The sequence below is a fragment of the Microchirus variegatus genome (genome assembly GCF_963457635.1).
Source record: "Microchirus variegatus genome assembly, chromosome: 11".
NCBI lineage: Eukaryota > Metazoa > Chordata > Actinopteri > Pleuronectiformes > Soleidae > Microchirus > Microchirus variegatus.
In genome coordinates this window covers 16,359,528-16,384,658 of record NC_139812.1, presented here as the reverse complement: position 1 = coordinate 16,384,658, position 25,131 = coordinate 16,359,528, and the positions used below count along the sequence as shown (strand labels likewise).

The 25,131-nt window shown below is 43.3% G+C and overlaps 1 protein-coding gene across 8 annotated transcripts in view; it reads right to left on the bottom strand.

Moving 5' to 3' along the window:
* Positions 1 to 25,131, bottom strand: part of tacc2 (transforming, acidic coiled-coil containing protein 2) — a 51,099-nt gene that overhangs the window by 25,137 nt on the left and 831 nt on the right. For all 8 annotated transcript variants that reach the window (XR_014592961.1, XM_083897563.1, XM_083897564.1 and 5 more), the window contains exons 2-8: positions 22,537 to 22,627; positions 21,908 to 21,976; positions 16,757 to 17,007; positions 14,994 to 15,101; positions 6,308 to 12,433; positions 4,180 to 4,743; positions 83 to 313 (exon numbers count right to left, since the gene is read on the bottom strand). Coding sequence is in view for 7 of the 8 variants with exons in the window: in XM_083897563.1 (XP_083753689.1) it covers positions 83 to 313; positions 4,180 to 4,743; positions 6,308 to 12,433; positions 14,994 to 15,101; positions 16,757 to 17,007; positions 21,908 to 21,976; positions 22,537 to 22,569 (7,382 nt within the window). In the remaining variant the exon portion in view is untranslated. The remainder of the gene's footprint in view (positions 1 to 82; positions 314 to 4,179; positions 4,744 to 6,307; positions 12,434 to 14,993; positions 15,102 to 16,756; positions 17,008 to 21,907; positions 21,977 to 22,536; positions 22,628 to 25,131) is intronic.

The following is a 25,131-nucleotide window of genomic DNA, read 5'->3' as shown; positions in this document are numbered from 1 at the left end:
GTTCAGGCATTCTAATGCCAGGTGTGAACATCTGTACTTGGCAGTCTAGTCTAGTCTGAAAGAAAACAGTTAATGTTCATACCTTAAGGCAGGGAGGCAGGGTGCAGAAGCAAGGCAGGGGTCCTCCCACTGGTGAGCAGAAGGTGCAGGAGGGGAGGCAGGGACTGGAGGTGGAGGAGGAGGAAAGAGGGGGGACGCAGGTGGGGTTGGGTGACTTTCAGGTGTGAGCCTCTCTGGGGGTGTGGGAGGAGGAGTGGAGAACTCTGCGCTGTCGTGGAGGTGGTGTTCGGGAGCCTGCTCAGCGAGGGGGGGCCTGCGGGGGACAGAGGGCAAAACATCAGCAACACAAATACAGCACTTTGGAAAATTAAAACCGGTCTTCCTCAAAACAACTGAGGAAGACTGAGGAAAACCAACCTTAGATAAAATGCTCACTTCAACCATTCTAAGAGAGTTTAAGCACAGAACTGAACATGTAACTCCCCTCATTAGTCCACTTAATAGCCCATGGTTCTCCCATGCTTGTTCTATTTGCTCTCAGCATTGAACAAGCTTGTATGAAGGTGTCTGCCTCTGTCATCACCGGCCACCTGGTGGAATGGATTTGGCACCAATCCAGGCCAGACTTATCAGGAGTGGTAGTCTCTCTAATCTGACAGGCAATGCTATGGACGCCCATGCAGCTGTTACCCACTTGAGAGCATGCCTTCTGTTTAGCTCTAAAAATACACCCCCTGCTGCATTTTCTTCTTAACAGTGCTTCGACAATATACCTCTATCATCATAAAGCACATTTACACTCAAGTCAACTATGTGCTGGGCTGCACTTCCAGCTCATTTCAGACGGAAACTGAGCTGCGTTGTTCTCCACCTTCCTCTCCCCCTTAAACTCAGGACTTAATAACATTTAATGAGGGTGCGTGTGCTTTTCTTCAGGGCGTTACAACGTGTCACAATTTACACACTTTTAGCACAGTCCTGGTTTCTCTTGTTCCATTATAGACACGTGCAGCATTTGTATTCACGGCAGGACGGCTGCACGAAGATGGAACTTTCTACGATATGACATCGTCAAAACGGTCCCATTCTGAGTGAGGCCAAAGTCATATGTTATCAACTGTGGCCGACTTTGGACACGGAGCAAAGAAAGAAGACACAACCAAGTCAAGTCTGAGCAAAGTGTTATAAAACTCACTGCTGATGAACAAAAACAAAAAGAATATAAGCTGGACACTGTACATGTGTCTATGTACTGCTTCAGTGGCTCACTCAGGTGAACAGATGGAACTTACTCCCAGATATGAGGTGTATGATCAAGCAGAGGCTTTATCACCAACACAGAATGAATGGAACAACTTAGAGGGAGGACACATGCTCTTTTTCAGCAACACAACTAACTATGTGCCAGTGGAGTTTTCACTGTTGGAATAAAGAAGAAGCCAATACTTTAAAGCAACTCATGGTCAGACACCAAATGATATGAGGCACTGGTGGTGATTCACGCTCACAGTCCTGAAATTAGACCTGGTTTTCAAACCTACGCTTGGATGAATGAGTGTTAAACAAACAAGAGTAACTTCTGCACTCACTTAAGTGTAATCTACAGGAAACATGTGGAAGCAAAAGACAAAAAGTCTAAGGCAGAGTGTTTAAATGATAAACAAAACCATAAACAAAACAAGGTGATGATACAGAGAAATGTTTTTCTTTCTTTTGAGGGCAATTTCTGCCAGCAGCTGGTTCATACTGTTCCAAAACACACACACACACACAAAGCATTTGTGTCGTGTAGTTCGGGAACAGTTTGTAAATATTACAACCACAAACATCATAAATTATTCACTAATTTGTTTCTGCAACTACTGTGATCAAGTTAAAGTCTAAACGTCTGGTGTGGTAGAATAATGACAGGCAATATATATATATAAAAAACTACCTAATTCCCATGTGCTGGCAACACTTATGGAACTGCAATCTCCATGGCAACTGGACTATTTACAGTTCAATGTGGGCTTAAGCGTGGGCTACAGCACTTCCACCAGGAACATGAATGGGAAAAAATACTACACACATACCAAGCTGAACGGTCACCACAATCATTTCCATATACTGAATGTAATATAGAGAGAGTTGGGTAAGGGCCTTTTAAAATCTGAAAATATTTTATATTCTCATTTAACACTCACACGCAGTAGATAAATACTACATCTAAAGAGCTGATTTCACTCCGACAGACAGAGAGACGGAAGAGAGACGGAAGAGAGACTCACAGCATGCTCTAACCTGTCACATTTTTCAAGTACACATCATTTTTGCAACTTGTTTTACACCATCGGCCCCTTTCATCTTTCTATTTGTCCCTCCCATTCACCCACTGAGGTTAGAAGAGACAGACAATAATAATTAGCACCAGTTAGCACCTACGTACAGACCATCTGCTGCAGCCACCTAAGTGGACTTAAACACAACAACAAAGTCCTGCTACATATACTGTACAGTAGCTACTTCTTGCCAACTCACCCAGATTCCAACCACGGACGACTCCATCATTTAACTGCAGATGTAGCTCCAGTAAGTGATGGTGAAGTGATTTTTAATCCAAAAACAGCAGGGTGGATATAACTGAGGGTCCAAGTGTCTTTCCTCGCTGACTCTGTCACACACACACACACACAGACACACACACACTCGCGCTGCAACACATGCTCTGAACTCTGGCTTTTGTTCCACTCTGTCTGCTCTGTGCAAATGACTTCAGTGGAGCTGAGTGCCTGCCCAAATTCCTCCCACTACAGGCTTCAGTTCACAAAGCCGGACAGACTGAGCAGAACTGACAGCTAGGACGGCCTCTGGTGGGGGGGCGGAGGAAAAAAAAACACACATGTACACAAACACACACACATTCACATTTCTGTCTCTGCCACACATATGCAAGTGTAACTTTATCTATTGATGAACCGTATAGTGGAAATAGCAGTGTCACTCCTGCAACCCCCCCCTACACTGAACAATCCTCGTCCCAGCAGCCGTGGTGGTGATGGGACAAGTGCTGTGACTGACAGGCAGCAAGTGCTACTGTGGCATGTGGGGGGGGGGGGGGGGGGGCGGTGGCTCCTGGACAAACAGCAAGAGAAACTTGCTGTATTTGTTAAAAAAAACATCCTTACATACACACTGAACACACAAAGAAGCTTTTCAGTAAAAGAACAGCACACCGTATGTGAAGAGTTATTTAAGCTCGACCTGTTAAAATGCTTAAAACCCACGTGGAGACCACACTGAACAATACACTGGTTTACAAAGTGCATTTAACCGAGGTCAGAGCATCGAGGCTTTGCTGCCATTACGTCAACCAGTTAAAATAATGTGAGATCACTTTCAACAACCTACCAGACAACCAGTGTCTGAGGGACGAGCAGAGACACCAAGGGGGACGCAGCAAAAGGTCAGAAAGGGCAACATGGAAACATGATGTTTTAGGAAACGATCAGGTCTTAAAGGTCACATATACGTCATGGTGTCTGGTTGAACACAAACTTACCAGTCTGACTGGAAATCTGGTGTTCTTAACCCTTTAAGGTACTACTCAACCATTTGGTCGACCACACTTTAAGTCACTTTATGTCATTGAAAAATGCATCAAACTGAACTCACGAACACTAAATTAATGTAACTTGTTCTGAATGTTGTACTTGTTGTGCAAACCAGGTTTATTATGAACAGACATCTCAACCGTTTGGTAGAGGCCTGTATCTAAAATACTGTAGGGTCTAATTAAAAAAAAAATATATAGTGATTGTCGTTATTAATATCGTAAGTAAATAAAATAAAATAATACAAAATGCAAAGAAAATGTTTTTCCTTTGCTTTTTTCTTTCTGCGTACCTTAAAGGGTTAATGGTAACTTGCTATAATCCTTAGATTTTGGCCTTTAACTTGGATCAAATGAGGATTAATAGGATTCAGTGACTCCGACTGAGCTCAGAGAGAGAACAGACCCCTGGAAGTTGCCTTCATTACTTTAGTTATTAGGATACAGCAACTTTTGCTGTACACTGTGTATATCAATTCATGAGCTTGGCCACAAGACTCAGCAATAACATATCAGAACAAATACACAGAGAAAGTATTGGAATTGCTTTTGCCATTACAAATGAATCAGATTTTACAGACACTCACCTGCTGTTGTGCAGCTCCTCATCAGGATCCTGGACTGCCTCTGTCACTGCAGGTTCTTCTGCTAGATCTTTGAATGGCTCCTCAGGAGGGATCTCTACAGATTGTTCCTCTAGGTTCTTTGGCAGTTCATTGATCAGCTTCTTCTTTGGTTCAAGCGGTTCTAGTGTCACCTTTGTTGGTTCCAAGTCTTCATTATTTGGTGACTCTGGGAGCTCTGTTGTACTTTCTGCTGGTTCTAGGAGCTCAGCTGCCTCCTCTACCTTAACTGAAGATGCGAATGGCTCCGCTTTGGATTCTTTAAGGCCTTCTGAGGGCTCCTCTTCTTTCTTGTGCGATTCTTCCTTTGTGATCTGTATTGGTTCTGGGGTTTCCACAAACTTCTTTAAAGGCTGAGGAAGACAATCAGGCTTTTTTAGCAAATTTCTAGGCGGTGGCTCCGTCGTTGTCTTTTCTGCTGCCGGCTCAGGTGGTGGTGGTGGGATCTCCTTCTGTGTCAGAGGAGCAGCAACCTCCTCAGTTTGAGTGAGAAAGGCAAGTTGAGGAGACTCCAGAGAAGGGAAAGCTCTGAAAAAAACAATAGAAGAGGAGGGGGAGTGTTGTGGTTTAGTTTACAAGATGTGCACAAAGAATGGCTATCAAATCACAATTTTGTGTGTGCGTGTGTGTGTGTGCAGGGCGTCTGTAGATACGGGCATGTTTGCGTTGCTGCTGTTGCATTGTGTTGTTGAGCAGTGTGTCTGAGAGTGGGAAAAAAAGACTCTCATTCAGACCCTGGAGAGCAGAGGCAATGTCACAGCTGATGTCATCCTTTGAATATAAAAAGCTGCAGTACGTCCATTAGACATCAGCAGGCAAAGTCATCTGACCCCGAGCGCACGTCGATACAAAGTGCATCTCTGTGTTTACCACCTCATTCATATTCATTGTCCCACTGCTCTCTGCATATTGAAGTGTTACAGGACTTTTTAAACGTCCAGTTTGTAACAATTAGGATGTCTCATTGGCAGAAATGTTTGTATTTGTAGCCTTATAATAAGCCTTTAATATAGTCTGTACATTAGGCAAGGGCCTTGCTTTTTCATAGGCAGCCATCTTTGGCCCCGCATAATTCACAAATGAAGAAAAATGACTTGGCCCAGAAAAACCCAGAGCATAAACCAAATGATAATGATGAGGAAATTGCAGCGACAGTAGGGGAGTTGAAGAGTGACGAGGGTTATGAAAAAAGAGTGTTTACACATCATGTGAGGACAATGTAATGGGAAAAGGAGGGATGAGCAGAGGAGCCTGCAATCTGCAGTCTCACTATTATACGTCACCACTTCTTTGCCACTGGACCTTACTACATTAAATAGATTCTCCATAGATGTACAACTCATAGAATTATTACTCAAATTAAAGAAGACCATGAAGACCTCGTGGAGTGTCGTGTACAGGGGCGCAGCTTGTGAACAGGCAAAGCAGGCATCTGCTTGGGGCCCCGAGCCGATAGGGGCCCCCCCGACACTCGGAGCCTTAGGGCTGTTTTTACTGAAATGTGCAGTGACCAGCCACCTCCCAGTCCCCCTTAAAAAACAATGGGCGATTTGCAATGACATCTCAGTAGGAAACCCCCCTAAAGGGGCCCCACCTCACGTTAACCTGTGTGAAGTTATCGTTCTGCAAGTTGGAAAATGAGGAAGATTATTTACAGTGTAATGCATATCTTTTTTACTCAGTTTATATATTTTTTTTTTTAGTTATTTATAGTATTTTATTGTTATATATATTTATATTGTTTTATAATGTGGGTTATTTTTTGCTAAGTTTATATAGTTTTTCAAAAGCTATTTACAGTATTTTATTGTTCTTTACATTTATATTTTCACATACTTTTTAATTACACGGTTTTTCCATGTTATTTCATTCATTTCAAAAAAAATAATATTCTGAACTCATACATTTTTCGTTGGTGTCAGATTATTAATAACATAATGGTGATGACCACTGGTTGGAAGGGCCCCCTGGGAATGTTTGCTTAGGGCCCCTACAGACTCTAGAATCGCCTCTGGTCGTGTATGTGTCACATTTGCACTCTTCTTAACTTGAACTCTAAATAATTACAGACACATGCTCTTCTTATGTTTACCTTTGCGTGTCCTCTGCATGGTCCCAACAGGACGCAGCTTCCTTTAATGCTTTTATCCAGTTTGTTTCTGCTCCTCGGTCTGTTAGTCCAGCCTCGGGACTTTGTGACACACGAGCAGCCTCTGCGTCCACAGACGGTTGCACATCAGGAGAAACACACAAAGGCACTTCATTAAGGGGTTTCCCTTCACAGTGCTTTGAAGGAGAGTCAGTGGTATTGTCCACGATATCATCTCTGGGTTTTGACACCTGATTGCGTGGCTTCTCAGATTGGGTAGGGGTTGTGAGCGAGAGGGAATCAAAGTCTTCCAGGCCCAGTGACTTTGCCTTGGAGGAAGCACTGCTCCCCTCAGAATGACAAACAGCAGTGTCTGTGCTGCTGTGTGACACACCACTTTCCCAGCGGTCTGACGCTTTGAGTAATGCCGAGCCACTGTCTTTAGCACTCAGACTGTGATTTATGACCCCTTGTTTTTCTGCTGTTTCATTGTTTATTGCTTCCATTTCTCTGTGTCCATTCCCCTGGGTGCTAGATTTTTCTTTGTCCGTGGCTGTTTTATCTTCCCTCGTGATCGCCTCCACACCAGTGCCTTTTATGGGTGTTTGTACTCCTGGGCTGCTTTGTGTCGCCGGGGTTTTAATGGGCTTTTGTAGCTCGACAGACTTCAACATTTCACACTCCTCACTTTCCCTACTGTTGCTTTTCACAGCCGCTGCGGTGTTAAGACCGTTTTCCTCAGTTTCTGGTGGCTCAACGTGATCGGGCAGGACGCTGAATATTTCTGTTATAATTTCACTTGGAGTAGCTTCTGCATGAATGTCGTGACTGCCTGTGTTGACCTTTGATGAAATAGAGATGGGGAAAGGTGAAGTCTCACGCTCCTGTGATGCAGACTCAACAGATACAGCAGTGTTCGTCGTGCTTTCAAATTTTTCATGCTGGTCTTGACATGGAGCTGATAGATTGCTTTGTTGCTGACCTTTACCAGACACATCATTCAAAAACGCAGCGCCTGGTATTAATTCAGCATCTGAACCAACTGTCTTTAACTCAGGGCTTTCATTCCTGTCTATACTTGTTTTACTTATATTGGAGCAAGTTATTGTTGTCATTTCCTCAGCTGGAGCATTTATCTCTTCCTCATTTACATCATTGCCAGTGTAAGATGTGACAGAAGCCCCTTGTACAGCCTCTTGTGCTCGGTCTTTTCCCTTTTCCTCAACTTGTCCATCACCTCTGCTGTCTTCAAGCATCAAGTCATCCTTAACTACTGACTGACACAGACTCCCAACAGAGTGATCTCTCTTTTCTGCTGCCTCTGGAACCAGTGCTTGGATCTGCCTGTCCTGACAGGTAATCGTTTCTACCCCGACTAAACAGGCACCTGACAACTCCTCTGTGAGGGGCCTGGGTTGCTGTTGCTGTTGCTGTTGCTGCTGTTGCTCTTGTTGCTGAGCAAAACAGTTTAGATTTGGTGATTGGCCAAGAGTTACACTCAGACCTGGTGCTGTGTGTCCGTCAGAGCTCCATTCCAGTGTTGCTGCCGGAGTTTGGTGCAATGCTTGAATGGAATCAGCCTGAGTTTCGCAGACAGACTCAGTATTTATCATGTCTTCTGACAGCCCTACAGGTCTATCAGGACATAAGGAAGAAGCCTCTGCAAAATCACTTTCCTTTAATTCTTCCACTTTTACGTCGCTTCCTGGTGACTCATTGTTTTCTACTTCATGATTACATTGGTGCAGCGCGTCTCCATCACTCTGCTGTTGTGTTGTAATTGCCTTTTGTGTCTGCGGTTCGCCGTTAAATACCTTTTCCTTTTGATTATCCACCGTTGCTTCTCCACTTCGTTTCCCATTTTCTTCCGATTGCATGGAGGTCCACTCTCCAGCACTGGGTTCGTCTTTCCACTCCTCTTTCTTAATGTCATTATAAACCTGGTTGGTAGGCAGGTCAGAGCTGAGTGAGCAGCCAACATTCATGATGCCATCCCCAGTGGGCACTTCAATAAAAACAGGTTTAATGGCAACAGGGTCTGACTCAGTTTGAGATACACTGTCTGCGTCATCATGTGCTTGTTCATCCACCACAACGTTAGACAGTTTTTTCTCTTGTGATAATGGAGCATTTGCATCACTGATTGCATTATTCTGCAGCTCAGTATCTGATTCCACACTTCCACACTCCCCTTTTGAAGAGGTCTCATCTGCTTTAACACCAGCATCAACAGGACCCAGATCCTGTGCTGAAGACATGTGTGTCACTTCCTTGCTCTTGCTCTCGTTCCTGTTCGCCTCTCCAGAGACCTCAGTGCAGTCACAATCAGCGCTGCGCTGCTCCGTGTCTCCAAGAGGATAGATATCACAGTCCGTAATGAACTCCAAGTGACTCAACATCGGGCCAGGCGGCTGGAGTTTACTGGCAGATTGCTCGATAACAGGAATCGACGGGTCAGAGACTCTCACGTCTGAAGTCGCAGATTCATCCTTTGTCAGATCAACAGAGGGGATTGTGGATTGAGGCGCTTCGCCTTCTTTTGTGGGATCTGAAGTCACTAATCCGCAAGGAGATGTTTGATTTAACTGGGTAGGAAGCTGGTCACCGGCAGCGATAGGCTGTGACTGTAGAGAGGTTGTGCAGGTTTCAGGCTCTGGACTGGCGTCAATGACAGTAAAGAGATTTCCAACAGGCAACTCAGTGGTGACGTTACTTAAAGGTTTGCAGGTAACAGGATCAGCAACAGCAATAAACACAGGACATGAAGAGACTGGATGTTGAGGATCTTCTTTTTCTTCCAGAACATGAGTAGTATCACTTAGTAAAGGTGATTCCTCAGGCTTGACTAAATCTATAGACTCTGCCTGGATCTTCATCTCCTTTACCAACACATCTGCAGTCTCACCATCTGTTACAGGATCAGCCTTAAAGATGGAACTTCCTGTTGTTTCTGAACAGTCAAAACAGTCTTCATTACCTGTCTGATTCTTCTGAGTAGGGCATGGAATCGGTTTTGTGCAGGCCTCTGACACCCATTGTAAATCCACAGTATTTGTCACTGAGATCTCGTTACCTGACTGATCTATGGCAATATTCTCCTTGGTAGCTTTGGTCTCCAAATCTCCTCTGTTAGATTGGGAATCTTTCTGTGGCTGGGTAGAATCGGCTGACCTCTGTGTTGCTGGTTCATTCCCGACAGGAGCTTTATTCGTGGGGATCTCTGACCTCTTCAAGCTGAGGAAATCCGGGAAGATGTAGCTAGCCTCAACGACAGGATGATACAAACTCTCATGTATGGTCAGCGGAGGCAATGAGGCACAGTCCAGCGGTGAAATTGACGCGTTCCTAAGACCCACAGTGGAATTGTCCCCTTCTTTCACATTATCTGCAAAATGAACTCTGTGGTTACCTGCACTGCTGCCACACGCGTTCACAACCACTCCAGACATCGCAGTATTGCTCTGGGATTTGGACTCAACTGCAGTTTGGGTTGTCCCGGTCTCTGTTGTGCTACTTTCAGGCAGAACCTGTTGATTGCTGCTTGTCTGCTGCTCGACTTGTTGCGAAGCAGTGAGAGGCTGAGGTTCAACTACAGGAGGGAAGACGTGGCAGTTGCTTCCTTCTCTCTCAATGGTCGATGACTCCTCACAAGTGTGTCCCACGGGGAGTGCTTCCTCTGAAATCAAATTCTGTACGGATTCAGCCCTTACGCCTCCACTTGTGTTGCTGGAGCTCTGCTCAGAGTGAGTGGAGAGAGGTAAAACTGCTGCGCCATGCTGCTCCTGGCAGAGGTTAGAGAGACCGTCCTGCTCAGTGCAGATGCTCTCAGTGATGGTAGCAATCGGCTCACTCCGGCTCTGTGACTTCAGCTGTGACTCTGCAACATTGGTGGGCGGATACGTCTCCGTCTCAGCTGATGACACCCCACTAGCATAGCCTCCTGGCTGGCTGAATGAACTGTGTTCTCTAGCCAGCCCTCCTCTCTCTTCCACAGCCTCTCTTCCTCCTCCCTCTCCTGCGCCCTCCAATCCCACAGCACCGCGAGCCTGGTGATCAGAACCAGTGAGTAGCCCGAGGGGAGAAGTATTGATGTATGCTTCTAAGCAGAGTGACTCCTTTTCTCTGTCACCCTCTTCAGCTGGTGAAATATCCGTGTCTGCACTGTGAATATTGGTCTCCCCTCGTCCTTTAATTCCAGCCTCAATTGAGTTGTGTGGCATTTCGCTGCAGCTCTCCTCAGACACCGCCTGTCCTTCTTTGGTTGAAAAAGCAAGTGAGCATTTTCCCCGCGAGCAGATTAATGAGAGCTGAGAGGGGCTGCCCGGGAGCTGTTCCCTCTGTTCATCTGCAGAACCGAGGCACTTTTCTCTTCCTCCCAAGTCTTTCTCCCTTTCTGATTCCACACGCTCCGTAACTGCTGCACTGGCTTCGCTCGCCAGCAAATTCTGCCTCGCGCTTTCTCCCTTTACGCTGCTTTCTATCACTTCTGGTATCGTGGGTGTTGTCAGTGGCAACGCAGCAGCAACCACCACTAAAGCCTCTTGCGGGGCACTTGCCACACATCTCTCTCCCACACAAGTTTGGCTGCTGGTGAGTGGGCTCCGATTCTCCTGAGTGGGTATCGTTGCATCCGTGGTGGTAATTATAGCCTCCTGTGTTTGTGCATCAGATCTCTTATCAGCAGAAGTTCGTGGATTGATAAGTGTAGTTTGGACATGTGTCACGGGTGTATTTTGGTTGTCGATGACATCTCCGGTTGCATGTTGCCTCCACTGTGGGTTCTTGTCCAGGCTATGACTCATGCCACATGGGGCATCTGTCCGGCCGTGGTTATCTGACTGATGAGGCCACTGTGAAAGAGTCTGGGTGGATGCAGGTGAAGAGTCAGTAAGCTGATCTCGCCTGCTATGTGTGGATGAGAGTGGGGGGCTGGGGCTGGGACAGGGGCTGGGCTTTCCTGCGGGACTCAGCTGTTGTTTGTAATCGAACCCATTATCAGGCTGTTCCCCACAAATCACTGTCTGAGTGTCTGCCTGTGACATTGATTGCACACTCGACTCTGAATCCGCATTAATGCCTGAATTAATGAACGACCGAGCCTGTAAATCATTTTCAGGTTGTTCCTCTGTCTTTTCTTTCAGCTCAGTCTCCACATTTTTCTCCATCTTTTTCTTTTTCCTTTGTCTCTTTTTGTCTTTCTTTTTTGCCTCTTTGTGCTGCACGGCCTGTCCGCCACTCGCTGAATTGTCTGTTTTGGACAGATTCTCCTCTGTGTGCTTGTCGGCTCCTGCTTGTGCCACTGACTCCAACTCGAACAAAACGTCTTTATCACTTAAAGGAACACCACTGCCTCCAAATAAATCGTCAACGGAATCATCTTTAATTTCAGATTTAACACTGCAAACATTAATACGGCACTCGTCACTATTCTTTTCTTTCTCTGTATCGGCTGCCTCTGTTATTTCCTGTGTCCCTTTAAGACAATCAAGACTGGGATTTTCCTCCACTGCTGCAGGTTCCTCTTTATTAAGACTGTCTCTCTGCAGTGTGAAAACATCTTTATGTATTTCTTTTGTTGAATCTGCTGTTTCTAATTGTGCACTTGGGAGTGTTTGCTTCTGCTCATTTGCCTCCGTTTCTATATCTTTTTTAATCTCTGTACATTTATCTGGGCTTTGCGCTGCCTCTTTTTCATCCTTCGTCTCCGCTGCTCCCGGACTGTCCTCAGTACCCAGTATGTAATTCCTGAAACTAAACACAAGTAAATCCTTTTGACTGTTTGCAGCCTCACTCTTTCCGTGTGTATTCTTGTTTCCATGGTCTCCGTTGCTATGTCCTGGCTGGACTACAATTGGAGGCAGTGATGATGATTCACTGGACTTAACTATCGCGTCTCCGGTTTTCTTCCCTTCGTTATGGAGCTTTTCATGTGTGATGCTGGTGCGCTCCACAGAGGGAGGTATGCCCAGCGAGGCCATTTGCTCTTCACATTCCTTCAACGCCTCTTGCAGCTCCCAGTCGATAAGCACAGACGGAGGGGGGCTCGGGGACCGGACGACCAGGTGAGGCGTGGCAGCGGACTGAAGTGAAGGCAGAGCATCTGTGGGAACTGGGCCGCTGTCATGAAGCCTGAGACGAGGGTGGGGTGACGGAGAGAAGGGGTTGTCAGGCAGACAGCTGCTCATTCCACGATGCGACAGCGCACTGCTATTGGCAGATCAGAAGCGCCATGCCCAGCCACTGCACACACAACTGTCCTCACAACCCTATTCTGAGATGTGCATTCCCCTAAAAAGTGCACCAATACCAGCTGTTGCTAAGCATAGAGTTATTAAATATCATGCATGTCCGCTACACAATACTATAGGTTTATGTCTAGGAATTAGGGAACACATAATCACCATTAACTAGGTGCTTACTAACATAAATAAGCATACTAGCCCCTTATTAGTAATTATTAAGCATGTATTAACACCTTATTCTTCCTCTATTACGACATAAATTAAGATTTTTCCTGCATAAGGTGTTAATATGTGCTAAGTATTTACTAATAAAGGGCTAGTATGCTACTTGTTAGTAAGTTAAAGGTGCCATATGTAAGAATGTGGCCAAAAACGGTTACTACATTCAAATTAAAAATACATAGGTCTTTTAGGTTTCGCTTTCTGACGTAACTGGCAACCCGTGGTTGCTCGGCAGCTGAGACTCTACTGACTGCAATGGTTGGTAGACGGCGGTAGGTGGCGCCACATGCCAAAACATGATTTCAAAACATAAACATGATTTGCAGTCTGCAAAACTGTTGTTGTTGGTGAGTTCAGTTTGTTATATGAACATTATTCCTGAGTCTCTGTGACATATTAGGGGGATTTTATGGTCAGTTGCTCTAGATTTATTATATAATGCACCTTTAATGGTGAATATGTGTTCCCTAATCTAAAGTGTTACCGAAGCATCTATGTTGCCTTTTTAAGTTATTGCAATTTCGAACATTTGTTGCAGCATGAATCTTTAAATGTCCATGACATATAAAGGTATCAGATACATGTGAATAAAAATAGATTTAAAAATAGATTTTAGTCCTTCAATTACTTCAATTAAACACAGTAAATAATAAAACAGGCTCATTGTTATCTCCTATAGCCACCAGCCCTCTCTTATATGTGAGGTTGGATGCTCGCATTAAAAATAGTACGACATAAATATTGAACCTAGACCGTGAAAATCGACTGCATTAAACTGCCCTCAGTTCAGACAATGATGTCAATGTGCAGAGCAGTACTGCTCCATTCATTTGAAATAGCCGAGTCACTGCTAATATACTAGCTTGTAGTACAGGAGAACTTTGTGGAGTCATCTTTATCTTTATCTTTAATCTCCACGTCCCACAATGTGTACAGATGTGCATCATTACCTAATGTATAAGTCATCAACTGTTTTCTGGAAATCTACCATATTATATGTGGTAATCTCTGTTTGTGTGATACATGGAGCAATCAGGATGAAAAAGTTAATGATTGATCCAAAAAAAGGAAACCGTTTTTTTTTTTATAGCTATGACATCACCTCACAAACCTGCCACTTAAGTCCTGATCAAATTAATTTGGAACTTGATCCCACTGAAGGGTGGAGGAGACAGACAGTGAGATTTTAGCACAAGAAATGTTTCAGGCAATACTTTTATTTTAAGGCTGTGTATTTCCTGTGATTTTGCAATGTTTGTTTTAAAAAAGCGGTATTTATTTTTTTACCTCGACCAAGGACATTCCTGTTTTTAGACTGTGACCATTTCTCCGTAAGTCTCTTACGAGCAGCATAACTCAAAAAGTCAAGAATTCGTTTGGGGGGAAAAATGACTGTGAATGAAGGTTATTTTGTGTATGATCCTGATGAATATTGACATTTTTTAATTAATAAGTATATAATAAGTGTATTGACACTATGAGATTCTGAACAGTCTTGAAAGAGGGTTTACAATCTCTGAAGTTGATCGACTACAATTTGGCCCACCTAAGCCTTCACAGCAATCATTTTAGATTTATAGTTTCACACAAAAAAGGCTAAAGTAATTAAACCTAAACAGCAAAAAATAACATCTACATTAATTGCTGGTATTAGAACGAGGGATGTGCGTTATTAAATTAGATTTGAATCGTTTAAATCAATAAGTGTTGCTAACTGGACACAATATTTCAGGAACACAACACTTATTTATAATTAACTAATACTTAAGTTATAAGTAACTTATAATTCAAAGACTTCTAACTGGTATAACTTATAAATTGTGCAGCATAGAAGCAAGATCAAATAACAAAACATTTATTTAGAGACGATATAACTTGCCCACTATCTAATTAGAACACGTCACGCCTTCAACAAATTAGTGCAATCAACCTCAACACTCAAACAAAAGCAGAACGTCAGGCGGCTTAAAGTCAGTCAGTGTGACGATCATTCATCCAAACATGAAACAAAGCAAAGGGCCACACCTCAAGCTAAGTCATCGTAAAACAAACAACTCCCAAACAGTCATCACACTCGATCAGTACACTCCACTTTCATGATTTAGATCCATTCCATGCTCCCAACATGTCGTGATTTTTTTTTTTCTTGATGCAGTCTAAGGCTGACCACACATCTCTCACAGCAAACAGGCACGTCGTCCATCATGCCGACTCTGTGCATGTACCTTGTGTCAGGAACCACCAGCGGTCCACTCACTTCCACAGGATGATGCAGAGCCGCCAGCAAAGGGTTCACCTGCTTGCGTTTCTCTGCGTCTGAGCAACTCTGAGCTCTGCACTCGTCCACACACGCAACAAATCAATATCACATTAACTTCCACCCTGGCTGAGTTTTCTTACCTTTATTATTTTTCCAGTGTACACTACCGTTCAAAAGTTTGGGGTCACTTAGAAATGAAGGAAAATAAACTTTTTTTTCAATGAATATAACATTAAATGAATCAGAAATACACTCTATACATTGTTAATGTGGTAAACGACTATTCTAGGTGCAAACGTCTGTTTTTTAAAGGAATATGTACATAGGTGTATAGAGGCCCATTTCCAGCAACCATCTCTCCAGTGTTCTAATGGTACATTGTGTTTGCTAATCGCGTTAGAAGGCTATTGGATGATTAGAAAACCCTTGTCCAATTATGTTAGCACAGCTGAAAACTAGTGCTGTGCAAAAGGTTAACGCGCGTTAACGCATGACACGTTTCCATGACGACTGACCAGAAAAAGACGCGCATGACGTCATGTTTTTACGTGCCCGCGACACCGGAGTCCAGGCACCGTTTACCAGTTAGCTCCGTTAGCTGCATTAGCTCCTTTTAGCGCCGTTAGCGCACCTACAGTGGAACTGGAGCGGTCCGTTTATTAAACGAAAAGAGCAGTGCTACTAATAACCAGCGTAACTGCGTATATGTGCCTCTGTTTTTAAAGTTTAGCGTTACTTAGAGACTAATTTTAACAATGGGGAGTCACGTAAACATGACGTCACACGTGTCTTTTTCCTGTCGGTCATCATGGAAACGCTTGATGGCGTTAAACGCCGTTGACGCGTTAACGTTGACGCCGTTAAATGCCGTTGACGTGCTAACGTTTGACAGCACTACTGAAAACTGTTTTGCTGGTTCTTTGACGAAAGGACAAAATTATTATTTTGAATAAAAATCATTATTTCTAATCTTGCCAATGTCTTGACTATATTTTCTATTCATTTTGCAACTCTTTTGATGAATAAAAGTGTGACTTTTAATGGAAAACACAAAAAATGTACAGGTGACCACTGACCCCAGACTTTGGAACGGGAGTTTTCTACCCTCTAACAAGTTGGCATTCTAAACTTTAAAAATGATATAGTGTTAAGAGAAATACAAAGACTTTTCTGATTTCTGAAATATTGCAAACCAAACTTCTACACACAGTAACAGTTCCAGCCCTTATGACTTGTTTAGTGGGGGGAAAAAAAACAATCAGACGTGTCATTACACTCTGTTCACATGACACCACATCTAAACAGTAAGAGGAAGCCAGTTCTAAAACCACCATGTATTCCATCTTTCATGACAAGTAAGCAACCGCACCACATTCATACTCATTGCTCATAATAAGATGCTGACTGAGAACAATTCCAAAGACTGTTTGTTTGTTTTCTTTTTTTTTTGTTCATGGTGTTTTACAGTGTCTGACGTCTTCTCTTTCCATTACCTTTTGAGTGAAACTAATTAAAGTCACTGTCTATCTGACATAGAACTCCAAGAACACACTATATTTTCTTCAGGAAGCAGACAAGGATTGCAAACAGCTGTTGATATTTAAATGATTCGCACGTCCTCGGAGCTATAACAGCCAAAAAGTATTTTTGTTTCCCCCTTTCTGTGACATCAAATCATATTATATGATGTGTGTGAGTGAGTGTTGAGTTTTTTTTGTGAGCACTCACCCCAGTGACGCCCCCCAGATGTTGAGCTCACTGCTGAAGTCTAGACTGGGCAGCAAGTCGTGTGGAAACTCGAGCTCCTCCTCGTCGTCCTGGTCTCCAGTCGCGCCACCTCCGCTCTCCTCCACTCCGGAGGCGACCGGGACGTCTGGGAGCAGCGGCAGAGACAGCAGACTCTGCTGGCTGGTCGTCGAGGCGTCGGTCAGCAGCGTCCTGTCGTCCCTCTGGGTCAAACTGTCGGCGTGACCTTCAGCCTGCGGAGCAGACAAACACACGACTGAAGAGAGTTCTTGTGTTGTGCTGGAGTAAATGAGTATTTCAGCAAGTGTGAGCATGTTGCTGGCAAACATGGGGATGCTCAGAGCCAAACAACATGAGCAAATAACTCCACCCATGTGTTATGTTAAGTGTTATTTGTGGACTGACACATAGGTCACATAAGCCAGGAAAATAGGCCTCGTCCACTCTGCTCATCCTAGTTCAATCAGTTTTTCCTTTACTTCCTGAAAAAGAAGAAACAAAAGCTTCCAATTACATTTCCAACTTCACAACTGCTGTAAAGTTTCTTCCCAGGGTGTGAAAATATTTGAACGTGCAGCGGGTAAAAGTAATCATTACAGAAAAACCAGTCCTGCTGGTCTGCGACAGGCCGAACCTGATATGTGGATTAAATATTTGTACAAGGGTGTATAAGTTAAATTACATTTTCAGTCGTTCATTATTTCCGTTACCTTCAGTAAATAAAGACATCGCGTGAACACAACTTGAGCTATTTTGAAAATCTGTTTCTCGTTTTTATGTGTGTGACAGTCCAATAGACCGAGTCCAGCCACACACACACACACACACACACACCGCAACACTTGGCAGAGGCATCGTGTTGCAGCAACACACAACACTCAACTGCACACTGACGACATGGAGCATGCTGCCCCAAATTTTACAGAGGTAAACACTTTTCCACTTTTCCACTTGCTTCAGCGTCACTCGTTGGACGCACACGGCACAGGTGCAGATTGCAGCTCCTTTAACCTTTCAAGAACATCTGGAACATGCACGTACATATGAGCCGATTGTGACAGCGTGAAGGACACAACGCAGCTGTGGTGGTAAAGCTGTCCATTGACCATGTGCGAATCCATCCATTCATCCATTCATTATTCATGAACAAGCAGTAGACAATATGTCTGCACGTACGAGCAGTGCTGACTATCATAACATAACAAGTGGTAATTAAGAGTGAATAATAACACATTTTTGAGACTAATCTTGTTATACAGTGTCTTTTTTTCCCAACATATTTGTACCAAGTCAAGTCAACTTCATTTCTGGAGCACATTTAAACCCACCAACGTTGACTGAAGTGCTTTACAGAGTTAAAGGTGCATTATGTAATAAATCTAAAGCAATCGGCCATAAAATCCTCCTAATATGTCACAGAGACTCAGGAATAATGTTCATATAACAAACTGAACTCACCAACAACAACAGTACAGCCAAAATATTTGCATTAAAAAATTTGTTTTGCAGACTGCAAATCATGTTTATGTTTTGAAATCATGTTTGGCATGTGGCGCCACCTACCGCCGTCTACCAATCATTGCAGTCAGTAGAGTCTCAGCTGCCGAGCAACCACGGGTTGCCTGTAACGTCAGAAAACGAAACCTAAAAGACCTCTGTGTTTTGAATTTGAATGTAGTAACCGTTTTTTTGGCCACATTCTTACATATGGCACCTTTAAAGGCACAGCAACGTAAAAGGTATAAAACATACCAGTAAAGCAAAACAGTAAAATAGTAAAATGGTCAAATCTAGATAGAAGTGTCCGGGTTGATTATTCTTATCCAGAAGTGAAGGCCAAATAGAAGAGGTGGGTCTTTAAAGATGTTTTTAAAAAATGCCACTGTAAAACATTCTCACATTCACACAGGAAAAAGAAATGCCATCTCTGAGGAAGTCTATAAGATACTGGAGACAGATTAACAGGGAATATAGTGACGAGGCTGTGAGTCACCGGCTTCACCTGTGTAACCCCACTACAAAGAGCTTCCTTTGTGCGAGACATGCAGCATTTTCACTAACATGAACAAAGAATAATACACAGTTCATGTCTTGACTGAGTCAGGCTTCCATAGCTTCTGTATAGCCTCTTTTATCCACATCTATACAAGTCCTATTTTGATTATTATCAAAAGTACCATGATTGGAAGATAAGACACTAAAGAAGAGCGGAAAAAAAAAGTCTGCATGCTTGTAACCGCTCCACAGCAGTGACATTCTCTGTTAATGTCACATGATCAAGTTATAAGATGGTTTGTTTGTATGACGTGCCTTTGGTTTCCTGTTTCCTGCCCCAAGCTTCCTTTCTCACCTTGATGCAGTGGAAACTGTGAACATGCACCGATTCACACAAGAATGGCACCTGTGTGAGCAGAGGAGGCCTGAAAGATTACAGCTTTACACCTGTCTGCAGTGTTAGTGGGAAAAAAGTCATAGAGTAACCATGTGGAAAAGCTCAAAAAGTTTTTTGTTTCACTCAGTGACTTTGACCCCACTGTCTGTTAATAATTAAACCGCAACCACAAACAAATAAAAAAAAGCAGAGGTTCCCTGGAAACTGCTACTTGTCAAAGAGTCAGTTTAACAAAAAAAAAAACACAACTGTGTCAGAGTAAAAGCTTTAAACGTAAACACAAAGGGGCAGAAGGGTTCAGAGCAGCAGCAGAAACCTGCTCGCACAATTATACATAACATGAAACAGACTTAACTTGTCCCACACTGTGTAAACTAAAGCACATCACTTCCTTGACCTCTCTCATCCCACACACACACACACACACACACACACACACACACACACACACACACACACACACACACACACACACACACACACACACACACACACACACACACACACACACACACACACACACACACACACACACACACACACACACACACACACACACACACACACACACACACACCTCTGTGCTGCACTTACCCAGTAAGCAGTAAGCAGAGAGCTTGTCCTCCACAGAGCAGAGCAGCTTCTCTAACCTTCTACCCTTGCTCAGTCACCGTTAGGTCTCTGTGTTTTGAAGATGACACGAACATGCTGCAACACATGCTGCTGACGCTCTTGTCCTGTACTGAATCAGACTTCCTCCTCCTCTTCCTCCTCCTCCTCCTCCTCCTTCTCCTTACAGTCCTGTCCTCTGTTGCCACTCCCCTGTTAGGAGTCTAGAAACACTACACTGACAAACACAGCCCTTGCAGCACAGGCTGGGCAAAGGGAAACTCTCCTCCCCCCTCTACTGTAAACTCTTTCCACACAGCTCTCTCTCTTTCTCTCAATCCCCTCCTCCTCCTCTTCTCCCTTCCCTCTTGTCTTTCTTCAGTCCTTCCCTGAATCCTCCTCCCCCCCCCCCCCCCCCCTTCGATTTCCTTTGCTGATGGTGTGAGCAGAGGCTGCTTTAGCTGACAATGACATTGCCTCTGCAGGTGAATGCTGACTGAGAAGTAGGCCACGGGTCAGAGCTGCAGTGACCCTCTGGAGGAGCAGAGGCTCAGGTTACACTTGGAGAAGCTCTGGTTACATGCTCACACGGGAGCATGCACCAGGAGACACTCACACACAAACACAACAGCCTCCTACATCCAGCATTGACATGCTGCTGTTGTTGTTGTTGTTGTTTCTAAGGACTGACACAGTAAGATATGGTCGTGTTTGTCATGGTAAATCACAGTATAATGCTGATTCACTTTTCCTTTTATAATGAATGCATTTTACTGCAACTTCAAAGTGGTAACACCATACACACATGGTTTTTAAACTGTGGTGCGTGAAGGAAAATCAGAAATACTGTTCTACTATAGGGTTTTGTGCGTTTTTGTGCGTCTAAAAATGAAATAAATACCTTATCTCGCTATATCAGTGTGTGAAGTATTATGTGAGGAAGAGGAGGATGATGATGCAACAGCAAATTATCTTATTGGGAATAAATCTGCCTCCTTTTAACGTAGGTGATGATAGCGTTACTTCAAGAGCTCAATATTTTCTTGGTGCTATTTGGTATAATTTTTTTTAAGAACCACTGCCATACAGTGTATTACTCTGATTTAGCTGTGTTTTCTTGTAGAAACTGTTTTTTGCTGTAGCTTCACAGTGGTAATACCATATGTTACTCTGATTTTATTGTGTAAATTGTACTTAAATTACACTTGGGGGGGCGTTTCCTATAATTGCCACAAACAAAAACATGGTATTATATTGTTAATTATCATTATTAAAGACTGTGACATGATAATGGTGCAATTTATTGTGAAATTTGCATTTAAAATCCTGGAAATTATTAATAAGTAGCCACTTTTACCAGCTCTCAGGAACACAAACATAACGTAAGAATATTTAGTGTCTTGCATGGTTGATTGCATTAAAATGCGTTTTCCAGGATATACGCATTATGTTTTTTTTCTTAAGTGCATCACCTCCTTAAACACCAAGTATCAATCACACAACCAGGTAATAAGCAAGACACGGGTAGTAAAGAGAGTTTGCAGCCACAAGAAACCACAGGCCTCCTGGGCCTCATTGTCTACCATTTGATACTCCTCACATGAGGGTCATGGGGGCTGGAGTCAGTCCCAGGGTCAACACACACAGAGACACACTCTCACCGACGGTCAATTTAGAATCCACAAAGTGCATGTTTTTGGACTACACCACAGTGTGACCCTTTATCACATCTATGATGTCAAAATAAACCCAATTTTTTATTCAGTTATTTCTGTTCTGTATTTATGTACAGCAAAACACTTGCTCCCTTGATGATGATAATACTACTAATATAGATGAATAGCAATGATATGACACATTGTTAAATATAAAAACTTCAAAACACAACATTATTCAGGTATCAAAAGCCAATTGATTAAGGTAACATTTCATTAATGATCTGTTCAACAGTTTGCAACACAGTGGAAAAGGTACTGTGCAAATACCAACAACAATAACAAACCAGTTCCTTAGTTACTGTAAAATGATGCATTCAAAATATCACCAACCAAATACTCTATAGGGACTCACACTCTACTGAGAGAGAGAGAGAAAGAGAGAGAGAGAGAGAGAGAGAGAGAGCGAGATTGTACCTGTAAACAGTCATTTTGATTTTCCTGAGGTGGAAAAAGCACAACATTGTCTGCAGCGCCCTCTTCTGGCTGTAATGGGAGAGGGAATAAGAGAAACGTGATTGAGTGACACACACGCACACACACACACGCACACGCGCACACACACACACACACACACACACACACACAGAGCTGCAGTAGTCTAATGCACTGAAAACACAAAACATGAAAACAAAAAAGCATCCATTGAGCTCAGTGCGTTACGTTGCAGTTAGTGACCTCATTTACTCATGACACAAATGTGTATGTTAATCCTATTAGTGAAATCCTCGCAGTCCTCTGGTCACATGTCAGATGTGTTATTGCTCTTACAACAAATGATTCTTAAAACAAGTTATTTGGGACAAATGCAGGCATACATTATGACCTTTCAAACACCATAGGCATATACGCTTGTGTAGCAGTAAACACAGATCACGTCTGCTCTCCTCAGGTTAATACATTCCATATTATTTCACTGAAACAGCTTGTGTTAATGCCAGCAAGAGTTAGTTCTGTTAATGGACCGTGCACTAAAGAGTTCTGAGTATATACTATGTACACTGAAGCAGCACAAGGGTGCAGAAACCCCAGCCATTCGGTCTTACCAACGCCTCAGTCGTGCTGCTCTCGTTCCCCATGTCTCAGCCAGCTGCTGGGGCCACAAAACCAATTGGGCCCCCCTCTCACATTAGACGACTGAAAAACACCGAGGGCAAAGAAGGACTATCAGCACTGAGCCAGTCCCAGGTTTTTAAAAAAGAAACATAAGGGCAAAGAAAAAGGAACAACGCGAGGTGGGCGTGCTGTGGTCCCACACACACACTCCTGCTCTGTGGGATTAAAAGTCTTTGGTGTGGGGTTGAACTCACAGACTATACTATAGTATGTGTGTGTGTGTGTGTGTGTGTGTGTGTGTGTGTGTGTGTGTGTGTGTGTGTGTGTGTGTGTGTGTGTGTGTGTGTGTGTGTGTGTGTGTGTGTGTTTAAGAGATTAGGGATATGTGAAGCAAAGCCCCCCCCCCCCCCATGAGCAAAGTGCAGGCCATGTGGATTGACTTTGGAACATTTGTTAAGAAAGGTGCTCTACAAATTAAGTTTGTTATTATTATTATTATCTGCACTCTGAATAACTGTCATGTGATTATTAAATTGGATTAACGTTACATTAGACGGATTAAAACACCTGCTGCCTTTTATTAAAAATGACCAGCTGGTCCAATCCTGTGCAAATTAATTAAACTGAGATGATCTACACATGCAGGCTGTCACATGGTTGTGCTGGTGCATGTGATGTGACTGAGTGACTGTTACATACTGACACAGTGACTAAAGGCTGCGTAATCCCTGCTAAAGTAATCCTCATTCAATAAATGACAGATTGCCGCATCTTTTCAGTGAGCACGAGGTATGACCCAGACTATTAGATTTATCATCGAATTATCAGAGGTGCAAAGTAATGAACTACATTTACTCGTTACTGTAAGTGTGTACTTTTTCACATTTGTTACTGAGTAACAAAAAAAAAAGTTGGCCTGAATTTAAACTAATAAATAATAAAAATTAATGCACCAGATACTTTGGCAGTGAATGAAGAGGACAGGTGAATGGTGATGAGGACAGGTGAATGATGAGGACATGTAGATGAAGAGGACAGGTGAATTATGAGGACAGGTAAATGATGAGGACAGGTAGATGAAGAGGACAGGTAGATGAAAAGGACAGGTTAATGATGAGGACAGTTGAATGAAAAAGACGGGAATGATGAGAACAGGTAGGTGAAGAGGACAGGTGAATGATGAGGACAGGTCAATGATGAGGACAGGTAGATGAAGACATGTAGGCGAAGAGGACAGGTGAATGATGAGGACAGGTGAATGATGAGGACATGTAGGCGAAGAGGACAGGTGAATGATGAGGACAGGTAGGTGAAGAGGACAGGTGAATGATGAGGACAGGTAGGTGAAGAGGACAGGTGAATTATGAGGACAGGTAGGTGAAGAGGACAGGTGAATGATGAGGACAGGTGAATGATGAGGACAGGTAAATGATGAGGACAGGTAGATGAAGAGGACATGAATGATGAGGACATGTAGGTGAAGAGGACAGGTGAATAATGAGGACAGGTAGGTGAAGAGGACAGGTGAATTATGAGGACAGGTGAATGATGAGGACAGGTGAATTATGAGGACAGGTGAATGATGAGGACAGGTAGATGAAGAGGACAGATGAATGATGAGGACATGTAGGTGAAGAGGACAGGTGAACTATGAGGACAGGTGAATGATGAGGACAGGTGAATGATGAGGACAGGTGAATGATGAGGACAGGTAGATGAAGAGGACAGGTGAATTATGAGGACAGGTGAATGATGAGGACAGGTGAATTGGTGCTAATTAAGGTCCCTGAGTGAGAAAATGTGTGACCTTTGACCCATTTTAACTGATACATTATGTGTTTACATATTTTATTTTGTCAGTACCTTAATCTGTAAAGGTTTGCCTTTAATTAAAAACAATAAATGTGAGATTTGTGTCCCCTGGTACTTTTAGCACGACACAAGAACCCCAACCAAAAGCTACTTTTTTTTTTTACATTCACTTGAGTACATTTTAGACTTCAGTCAAATTTCATATGGTACTTCTACTTGAGTAGAATATTTCAGTACTATTTCCACCTTTGCATCTTACAAAAGGACACTTGTTTGAAGATGTTTGAATTATTTAAGGAAAGGGACAGCAGCTTTAACACCTGGCATAACTTTGTGTCAAACACAGACAGAGGCGGCATCATCATCATCATCATCATCATCATCATCATCATCATCATCGTGTTTTCCACATGGCCTCATCTTTATTGTATTGTAGTTGTGCAGTGAGCGCACGGTGCCACACAGAGGTTGTTTATGCCATTCCTCATATGACTGTAGGGACTTTGTTTAGTCAGAAAGCACTGACCTGAATATGCACGACTTTATAAATAGAGATCTGCCATGATGTCCACTGCTGTTAGACTTTATTCTACTTATGCACACGTCGTTATTCACATGTCACGCTTCATGCACAGGGAAATATAAAAGGTTGTATGTTCCAGTTTGCGGTCTTTAATTTAGACTTTTAATGATAATGCAGTGAGGACACGAGGATCGGTTTAGCTCTGTTTATTCTGCAGTGAGTCAACTCCTCTCCTCCCATGCCAGCCTGA